The 10,764-nt window shown below is 30.5% G+C and overlaps 1 protein-coding gene across 1 annotated transcript; it reads right to left on the bottom strand.

Moving 5' to 3' along the window:
* Window positions 1–4,188: 4,188 nt before the first annotated feature.
* Window positions 4,189–7,115, bottom strand: LOC127241439 (ABC transporter G family member 6-like). Its single transcript, XM_051260489.1, has one exon. It carries the CDS (start codon window positions 6,804–6,806, stop codon window positions 4,554–4,556), a length of 2,253 nt encoding a protein of 750 aa, XP_051116446.1. The 5' UTR covers window positions 6,807–7,115; the 3' UTR covers window positions 4,189–4,553.
* Between the last annotated feature and the right edge of the window lie 3,649 nt (window positions 7,116–10,764).

The raw sequence follows: 10,764 nt of genomic DNA, 5'->3' as shown, positions 1-10,764 counted from the left end.
AAAAATCTGAGAAGAACATCCTTTGTCTCTCTCTGTCTTGTATTCTCTTTGGAGAGTGATATTTAGCTATCACTGTAAGGGCCAAGAAAATACCACAGGGGCCACATGGGATTATTATTATTATTATTATTATTATTAACTAAACAACACTAGAAACATATACGCTTGGTTGATTCTAGGAACAAAAAGTATAATATGGAGAAATATTTAATACAAATAAATGTTGGACAAGAAATTAAAAAGAGATACTTTTGGCTGTGATTTTGTGAGTTGGCCACTTTTGACAAAGCTTTTTTTGTCTTATCTCTGTTGAGTATCTTAGAAGTTTTGACATTCTACTTCTCACAAGTAATGCTCCATCCTGCCACGTGACTTAGCTATCATTTTTTTCTTTTCTTTTTTTTTTTTTTAAATGTAAAGATCCGTATCCACTGTTGGTCGAGTGCATTTTGGGTAAATTTTCGGGCTGAATTTAATAGTCACATTAAGCGAATCATGTGTAGTGACTTAGTATCTTTAATCTATGGTATATATATATACATTTATTCAGTATCTTTTTTTATTCAAAATCATATATTCAGAATCTATTAAAATACTCATACCAACAAAGACAACCTTAACTAATTAGGAAATACTTCAAATAATATATATATATATATATGTATCCATGGTTTTAGGGTTGTGCATTGAAATTACTGTTTAATACTCCCTCCGTCTTATATAATTTGTTCCTATTTTCTATTTTCGTCCATCCCATATAACTTGTCCTTTCTATTTTTGGAAATATAATTATGCATTTTAATCGCATTTAAATTTTAAATTTTAAATTTTTTTAATTTTAATTAAACTATTTACTTATTTTAATCTTAATATATAATTATTTTTACTAAATAATAATTATTTTTACTAATACACTTCTTAATTACTTACTAATTATACTTTACCTAAATTTCCGTGTCTACAATAATATACTCATATTACATGGGACAGAGGGAGTAGTATAAATTGGTTATAATTGAGGTTTTTTTTTTATGGGTTTAGAAAAATTTTGAGTTCAATATTAATATGATGTATAATATAATTGTTTGAGGGAAACACAAAGAATAAATAATAGAAATTTGTGCTTGAAGGCAAAAGAAACAAATTAAATGATTGATCAATAATTGCAATAATATTATTACACTCCCTCCCTCTTATTTACCATGTGAATCTTTCCATTTTTGTCTCCCTTATTTTGTCATTTTTTTAAAAAATAAAATAAAATTATATACTTTAATCTTATTTTAAATCTTTTAATTTATAATTCTAATTAAATTAATTAATTATTTTAATTTTAATTTATAATTATTTTATTAATATATTATTAATTATTTATTAATTTTAAATTCGTATCTGCAATAAAGATGACACCGGAATGGAGGAGTAATATAAATATTAATTAATCATTCATAATAAAATCATCCATATATACCTTTTGTTCCTTTTGGATTTTTTTTTTTTTTAACTTAATAATAATTAATTTAATATTTTGCAAATAGAAAATATATATTTTATATTAAAAATTGTAAGAGAAACAAACCGGAATAATTTGGTTTGTAGCCCTAATCAAAGGTATGTGTACGTTGGATAAGGATAGAGTTATTAATAAAAGGTAGGAATCAATTAGATAATTATTGTAGATTTGTAGGAGTATAGTATTAATTAATGGATGTAGATAGCTCCGGGACTACTATACCAAGTGAAGCAATTTAGTGGTACTACCACGCCTCTTAGAACGTGTTCGCTATGTTTTGGATTGTTTTAAATGTTTGGAATTTGGGGTGTTTCTTTTGTTGTTTTATTTCATTTTTACTATTCAATTCTTATTATTTTTAATACAAAATAATTTATTAATATCTACTATGTCAAATCAAAATAAGTATTAACCTTTAAAAAAATCAAAAATCAAATGAACACATTCTTGTTTGTGAGTTTGAAAGTTGGATTGGAGATTTTGATATTAAATTTTTGAATCGGATTAATTTTGAATCTCGAGTGTCGGTCAGGTCAAGTTCAACGATGAGCACTAGAGTTTACAAGGGGCAAGGGCCTTATAATGGATCAACATAATTTTCTCCGTTTACTTGTGGGATTTTATCTTGATTTTATTATTTAATTTTTATTTTTTTAAAATAATAAAAATATATCTAATCAAACATTCATTTTTTATTTATATTTATTATACTAAAATTTAATTTTATATTTAAAATATCATATCAATACATATTTATATTACAAATAATTATTTTAATTTAAAATTTTATTATTGAAAATCAAAATAAAAAACCATAATCTTACAAGTAAACACAGAGGTTTTAGTAAATTTCTGCAACAATTTCAATCCAAACCATTTATATTACAAGTATTAACCATAATACTTACATATTTATATTACAAACAATACATATTTATATTACCATTTAGCTTTGTTCTTTCGGCATTTTGCTTAATTATTTTTACTATTCAACCATCACAACTCTATAAAAAATTATTATTATAAAAAATTCATTCAAGTCATTATTTAAATAAAAAATCAAACCAAAACTATTAAGTTCAAACAGTGACCGTCATAAAACATTCAATGTCTTGTGGTAAACTCGTGACAGTAAGATCATAAATATGAATTCAATTTTTGACACCTCCTAATCTTACATATCACACATGATTCATCTAATATGACATAAATATCATGCTTAAATTAATATTTCAAACAATAAATTACTCCATCCGTCCCAGATACCGTATCTGCTACACGGTAGACACAGTATTTTAAGAGGGGTGTAATTAGTAGATAATTAAGAATGTATTAGTTAAAATAATTATTCTATAATATAAATAATTATAAATTAAAATTAAGATAACTAATTAGTTTAATTAAAATTTAAAAAAAATAAAATAAAAAAGTTTAAAATAAGATTAAAGTGTATAATCATTTCCAAAAAAAAAATAAGTGACATGGTACGTAAGACAGATAGAAACGGCAATACGGATATAGTACGTAGGGCGAAGGGAGTAAAACAAAAGTTACTGTAAATGGGAATTGTGAAAGGGTGTTTCCAAAATCATTTTCTCAAAGAATTTCAAACAACAACAACAACAATAATAATAATAATAATAATAATAATAATAATAATTGAATCTCTTACCGACCTAATAAAAATAATTATTTAATTGTTGACAAAGGTGTATACTTATATTTTAGTATTAATTATGAATGGAATGTATCACAAGAAAGCTAACAAATCCAAACACGAAACACCAAAGCTAAGAATCACAAGAAATCACACCACATGTTATACTACACTATGCTATGCTACGGTATGGTATGGTCTTTCATTAATTACTTTTTTGACTTTATTTGTGAAATTTCTTTTGGTCGCCTAATCAATTATAATATATTATTATAAAACTAATACTATAAAGCTTGTTCGCTTGCATTCCCTAAAAGGATATATTTTTTATACCTAACTAAAAACACGAAGCAAGCCGCTATCTTATTATTAATCTTCAGTTTTAATTCTTTTCAAATGCAATATTCACGATTTTTTAAATATATATATATATATTATTTCTTCATCAAATATTGCCTTCAAAATCAAACTTTAAAAGAACATTTATATACTTCCTTGGAAATAGGACATTCATTTCATGTCTATTACGAAAATTGCATTTAAACCTCGTGCTCTACTTAGATATAATTTTATTATTTTTAGAATGTTTTTTCAAAATGTAAACAACATTACTCTACAAATTAAACAATGAAAGAAAAATGTAAAGAAATGAAAATGCAAAGGCAATATAAATTGAGTGGATGAATGTGGGTGATTCCCTGCACGCTTGCTCTTTTCCTTCTTACCAAATGCTTTCATTCAATTTGCATTGAAGCTCTTGCTCTTGCATTTATGATCCGTACTGATTTGTCTTACTCAATCTTCTTTTTTGTAACGACTGTCTCACTACTTCCAATTCGATTAATGACTACTATTTGCACATCTTCACTGTCCATTAATCTCTTCATAAAAATTAGAGCTGTGGCCAATTAACCACGAGTTGGATGAGAGTAATGACCAATTGATTGATTAATCCTTTTTGAATGTCATTGAGCTTCAGGAATAATCAATTGGATTGGATCATAATTTTATTTTAACTAGCATGCTTTGGCCTTTGATCCAAGTTGATTGAATTTCTTCAACATCAGCACCCATTGTCATAAAAAAATTTGTGTGACAACAATAATCAACATCAATTAGGTATTAAATTTGCATAACACGGACATATATTCTCTTAATAGTATTCAGACTTGTCGTATAATTCCACGACTAAAAAAAGCCAACAATATAGACACACTTACTTCCAATAATAATTAATCAAAAAAATAAAATGAGAAAGTATATATCTATATATATATATAATATTATTATTATCATTATTAAATAAGTTTTCCCGCCAAATTAATAATCTTGAAATATTTAAATAATATTATTATTATTAATTAATTAACGCCGTTTAATTAATTAACGGCGTTTGTTCTTGCTGCCAATGAGCAGTGCCAAATAGAAGAGTATCCTGAAGAAGAATCCCCAGGCAACCGTAACCCAGAAGCAGCCCCATTTGCTGAGGTCCGTCACGCTATTCTGTCGCAAGATATCAACGCCCGTCGTCACGCACGTGCTCAACGTGATCTTCGTCCCCAACGTCTCGCTCATCTTCTCCAGAAGCTTCTCCTTCAGCGGCGCCGGCACCGCCGCCAGCGGCGTGCCGTCGAAGATCTGAACGCCGCGGACGAAGCACTCGCCGCCGGCGAACTCGTTCTGCAGCACCGCCTCGTAGGGGTACTTCACGAGCGAGATGTAGTGGAACCAGATCCAGTAATCCGGAATCCGGTCGCGGTTTATGAAGAAACCGCTGAAGAGGAGGAAGTAGGCGAGCATCGCCACCGCGATGATGTACCCGAGCATCACCTGGGGGATCACGCCGGAGAGGAAGGTCACGAACGAGTTCCCCGCCCAGAAGGAGGCGAGGATGATGAGGAAGTAGAAGAGGAAGCCGCCGTCGAGGCCGACGGACCAGAAGGTCACGGCGGCGAACGCGGCGGCGAGGAGGATGAGAGGAGGGAAGGAGACCAGAGAGTGAGAGAGAACATACGAGGATCGCCGGTAGGCGTTGTGAGCTGTCTCTCTCATGAAGATGTACCGCTCCTGGAGGAACACCGGCAGAGTGTCGGCGCAGCTGTAGAAGGTCGTGGACATGGCGAACGCGAAGAATCCGAGCCGCTCCTGGACTCCTTTCGGGGAGTCGTCGAGTTTCCAGAAGACGGTGGCGAGGAGGAATCCGGTGACCATCACGACGGCGAGCCGGATGCCGAAGAGCTCCGGCGTACGGATGAAGTTCAGAAGAGATCTTTTAGACAGTACTGTTAGCTCCACCCATGGCGGATTTGCGAAGTTGGGGACGCTGGATGCAGGATTGGCTCCGCCGCCGGCGGAGGCCGCTGTTACGCCGGAGACTAGCTTTCCTCTGGAGATTCCGGCGCTTATGGCTTCCTTCAGAGACATATTTGGGGATTTTGTTGTTGTTGATTGGTCTGGACTTCCTTTCTTTAATCCCTCCCATGACCTGTGGAATTCTTCTAAACTTTTGGTGCCGCCGGGAGACGATTCGAGCTCTCGAATCAAATCCATGGCGAATTCCGCCCGATTCTCGCCGGCGGGGATCGGTTTTCCGAAGGCGGAGAAGAAACTGGACAAACCGGAGGGAGAGCCACTGTAGACAGTATTCCCACGCGACAGGAAAATGATACGGTCTAACAAACCAAGGATTCTGTTACTAGGCTGGTGTACGGACGCTATAACTATGCTTCCATTCTGTGCAATTCTCTGCAGTACTTTGATCAGCATAAAGGCGCTAGTGGAATCGAGACCAGATGTCGGTTCGTCGAGGAACAGCAGGATCGGATCATGAATAATGTCGATTCCGATCGACACGCGCCGCCTTTCGCCGCCGGAGACTCCTCGGCGACCTTCATCTCCGATTACAGTCCTCGCGGCGTTGCGTAGGCCTAGCTGATCGATAAGAGCTTGCACTCGAGCTTTCTTCTTAGATCTGGAGAGATTTCTCGGCAGTCTGATGTCGGCGGCGAATGTTAGCGTTTCTTCGACGGTGAGCATCGGGAAGAGAAGATCGTCCTGCATTACATACGCCGAGATGATTTTCTGCAACCGAGACTCCAATCGCTCGCCGTTGAGCGTAATCGATCCTTTCAAGCTTTCCTTCGCGATTCGATTGGCCAGAGCGTCGATGAGAGTGGATTTTCCCGAGCCAGAAGCTCCCATAACCGCCATGATTTCTCCATCACGCGCCTCGCCGGAGATATTATTGAGGAGAGTTTTCGACGAACCGGTTTCTCCGGCGCCTCGATTATCCTCCACACCACGACGGCGAGAAAATCCTGGTAGAGAAACCTTGCGACGGATTCTCACGCTGTAAGTGAGGTCACTGAAAGAGAGAACAAACGTGAGCGGCCGATCGGCGACAGAGCTGCTCATATCCAACGCCGCGTGCGCCGGCGTCTCATCTCCGGTCACCTCCTTCCGCACGTCGCTTACACATTTGAGAAGGTGACCGAGCGTCGTGTACGACGCCGCCGACGACGGCGAATCCATAACACCAGACATCTCCACCGTCACTTCATTCCTTCCACACGAACCGCCACCGCCAGGCGGCGCCGGCGGCGACAACGACGCGGTTTCCGCCATAACTCTCGACATCTACAACACAACTGAATCTCGCTTCCGCAAAAAAATCAATACAATCAAGCAGGTACGCTAGCTACAATCACTGCACATCTTCCTAAATATATAATCATTGAATTTGTGCGCATGTGTGAATGAAATTCTAGTGGTTACTTATACGGCGGAGATAAGATCAGACAGGGCGGCTGCGGCGGTGGAGGAGGCGGTGGCTATTTACACCGGAGAATTGGCAAAATCCATTTGTGTTCTCAATGATCTGCAGAGAGAAAAAATGAAGGTAGTTAGAAGTTAATTAGGTGTGGAGTGTGGAAATATTGGGAAATGTATGGGTTTATTATAGGCACAAGCTAGCTAATGTTAAATCAACACTTCAACTATTATTTATTTATTTAATTATTAATTAATTAATTTATAAAAATTAAAATATTACAGCTATCGACAGAAATTTCCTATCGAACTATAAAAATTAATCATCGCATTGATTGAAGTATGAAATTTAAATAAATTTATATAATGAATATGGTGTATCTTAATAAATGAGTATATTGGGGTTGAGGTTGGGATTCGAAATATAAAAAAATTAATTAAATTAAATAGTTGGAAATACCAAAAGAATTTGAATTATATAAATATAGTCCCTCCGTTCTAGATAAATTGTGTACCAAATATACTAAAATTTAAATTAAATATAATTGTTAAGTAATTAAAAAATATATTTATAAAATTATATATTTTAATGTAAAATTATGACATATATATAAATGAAATATTATTAAAAAAATATTAAAATTACTTATAATTTACATGTGATTTGAAAATTTTGCATTGTTTCTCCTATAGTTTAAAATTTGCATAAAATCCTCTTATATTTTTATAATTGCACAATATTTCTTTTTTAGGGGGATTTTGTACAATAATTTTAAATATATATAAATATTATGCAATTTTTAAAGAATTTTATGTAATATTTTTTAAAAAATACGAGTAAATTTGAGGTAATTTCTAAATTACAAACGAATATGATGCCAACTTTCCGATTTCTTTGGATTATAAGCAATTTTATTTAAAATATACTCCCTTTGTCCATTTACCATATTTATATATTTTTATTTTGGGACGTCTAATTACAAAGTTAACATTTCATTAAATATCCTACTTTTTTTCACAAATACCCTTATTTTACATCACATTATTATTTTTACACAAAAAAATAAGGACAAAAATGTAATTACACTACTTTTAACTAACACTGCATCAAAAGTAAATGTAAAAAAAAAAATCGTTTTCTTATCTTCATCTTATCTGCTGCTAATAAATTGGAATCGTGATAAATACGATGGTTGCATTAAATTTGGATTAACTTAAATAAATGTAAATTTGTCAAGACTTGGCCAACCCTAAATAGTAAATGTTAGTTACCACACTAAATATTTTGTGGTGCTTCTACTACTGTTTATCAATCAAATTCAACCCTATTTTTTATTTAATTAATTTAGACTAATTTATTTTATTTTTAAAATTACACACACTTTTGTTCCTATTTATCTTTAAGTTAATCTCTCTCTTCTTTCTTTTTCTTTTTTACGAATTTATTTACACATAAAAATAAATTAACAATAAATATTTAAAAGATGTGTTGTTCATTTCTTGAATTTATTTATTTATTTTTTTTTTAATTCAACCCAAAAAATCTTGTACATTTTTTAATTATTAACACTTAACATTACACTTATCTATATGCTATAATTATCTTTATATTTAGTTTACCTAAGATATTTAGTTTTATATTATTAACTTATTCATATATTTTTCACAAAACATATATTCTTTCCATTTATCATAATTACATCATTTTATTTGAAATGACATAATTATGTGTATATTAAAATTCGTATCCAAATATTATTTTATATGAATGGAAAGTATAAGAAACCATTAATGAATAATGATAATAATACTCCTTTGTTCACTAGATATATGTTTTTTTTTTTTTTTAATGTTACAAAAACTATATAATTTTTATTTATAACAAATAATTTTATATTTTTATTAATTTATATTTATTATTATTGTTGGACAGTACATTTCAATATTACATCAATTCACATAAATGTCATAACTACTTGCAAATTCAATTTATTAAAAAAATTCACTTCATTAAATTTTAAAATATCTTTATTTTATATAAGTACTATATTTATTAAAAGTCCAACATAAATAAACATATAATTAGTAGACGCAAAAGAATTGTAGAATGATCGAAATAACTGTCTCAATTACAAGTTTAAATTACTAGAGGTACGCGTCACTAATTATTTTCTTAACATACAGAAGTTTCTAACATTAAAAATATCATTATATTTGTATAATTTTTTCACAAATATCATTGTAACAGTATTATAAGACACTAATAGAAGTATTTTTGTCATTTACCCTTAATTTGTACTACATTTTTATATAATAATTAATATTCAAATATTAACAGACAAAAAATAAAATGAGATTATTAGAGCCGGACAGACGTAGTAATATATAATTAAAATGAATTACAGTATGCATATATATATACACATAGTACTTCATTCGTCCTACTTAATTTTTCCACTATTTTTATATCCGTTTGTCCCATATAAATTATCTTTTTTTTTTAAAATATAATTATACACTTTAATCACATTTTAAAATATATATTTTATAATTATTTAATATTAATTTATAATTATTTTTATTATATTATAATTATGGACAATAAAATATGAATAAAGAGAAGATTGGTGAAATGAAGATGGGGGTGTTGACTGTGAGGTGGCGCAAGTCGGTGGTCAATAATTTGAATCGGGTCGACACGGACTAACATTGATTGGGCGCTTACTTCTCATTTATGTATATCGTTTTCTTTTAGTTTTAGTTATCATTTTAATTTAATATTTTTTTAATAAAATATTTTTTTATAGAAACCGTACAAATTTAAAACTAGAGATTTGAATTTAATATTCATAACTTTTATTTCCAAATAGATTTGTTAATATAAAATTTATTTATAATTTTCTATTTATATGCATTTTAATTTTTAATATATATTTATAACTTTCTATTTTATTATGGTAGTATTATTTCTAATATACTTATTGTATAAAAATAAAAGTGAGGCATTGTGATAATTTTGCATGAAATGTTACGATATTTTATTTTTCTTGTCTGGAGATCATATTTATTAAATTAAATATATATTAATTTAAATTTATAAAGAGTATTTGTTTGAGTAATTTAGGGTGTATTTCTTTAGGTTGAGTTTAAGAAAACACTACTAGAAAAAAGGTTGATAATTGCGGAAATTTAATCGTAAATTTTAATCCGTGACAATTAAAAGTCACAGAAAGTAATTTCGTGACAAATTTATGTCACAATTTTTTTGTTTTGACTATTCCGTAAGTAATATTTGCTGAAAAAGCTAAAAACAACTTTCTCTGACTATTTAAAGTAACGCCTTATGTAACGAAAATGTCCAAGATATTTCTATTACGTGTCTTTTGATTATTTCGTCACAAAAATTGTCACCAAATTTTTTATTGACTATTTTAAGTTGCGGCAAAAATAACCAAAATATTTCCAACATTTAAAATTATTACAGATATTGTCGTAGTATAATTTTCGTGACTTTTTAAAATCAAATGTCGCAACATAAGTAACAAAAATAACTATAAATTTTTCTTATTGTTATTCGTATCTATTAAAAGTAATAACAAAATAATAAAATCATCTTCAATATTTTTATTCAATATCGTTTGTAGCTATTCAATTTTTTGTTAAAAATTCATGATGATATATTAAATAAATATGTATATATTTTTTTTAAAAAAATTATAATCAATAATATTTATATAGTTAAAATATAATAACAAACAAAAAGTAATACTTTAAAGTAGATAGCTAAGTTGGCATGACAGGTCGTGTAAGTCTTTAATAACTATAA

This window comes from Andrographis paniculata, unplaced genomic scaffold (assembly GCF_009805555.1).
Source record: "Andrographis paniculata isolate CXL003 unplaced genomic scaffold, ASM980555v1 Contig82END, whole genome shotgun sequence".
Taxonomy (NCBI): domain Eukaryota; kingdom Viridiplantae; phylum Streptophyta; class Magnoliopsida; order Lamiales; family Acanthaceae; genus Andrographis; species Andrographis paniculata.
The sequence above is the reverse complement of the archived record's forward strand: the minus strand, read 5'-3'. Positions and strand labels throughout refer to the sequence as shown.

Excerpts from the sequence above, each read along its gene's own strand:
- LOC127241439 (XM_051260489.1), bottom strand. The coding sequence starts at position 6,806 with ATGTCGAGAGTTATGGCGGAAACCGCGTCGTTGTCGCCGCCGGCGCCG.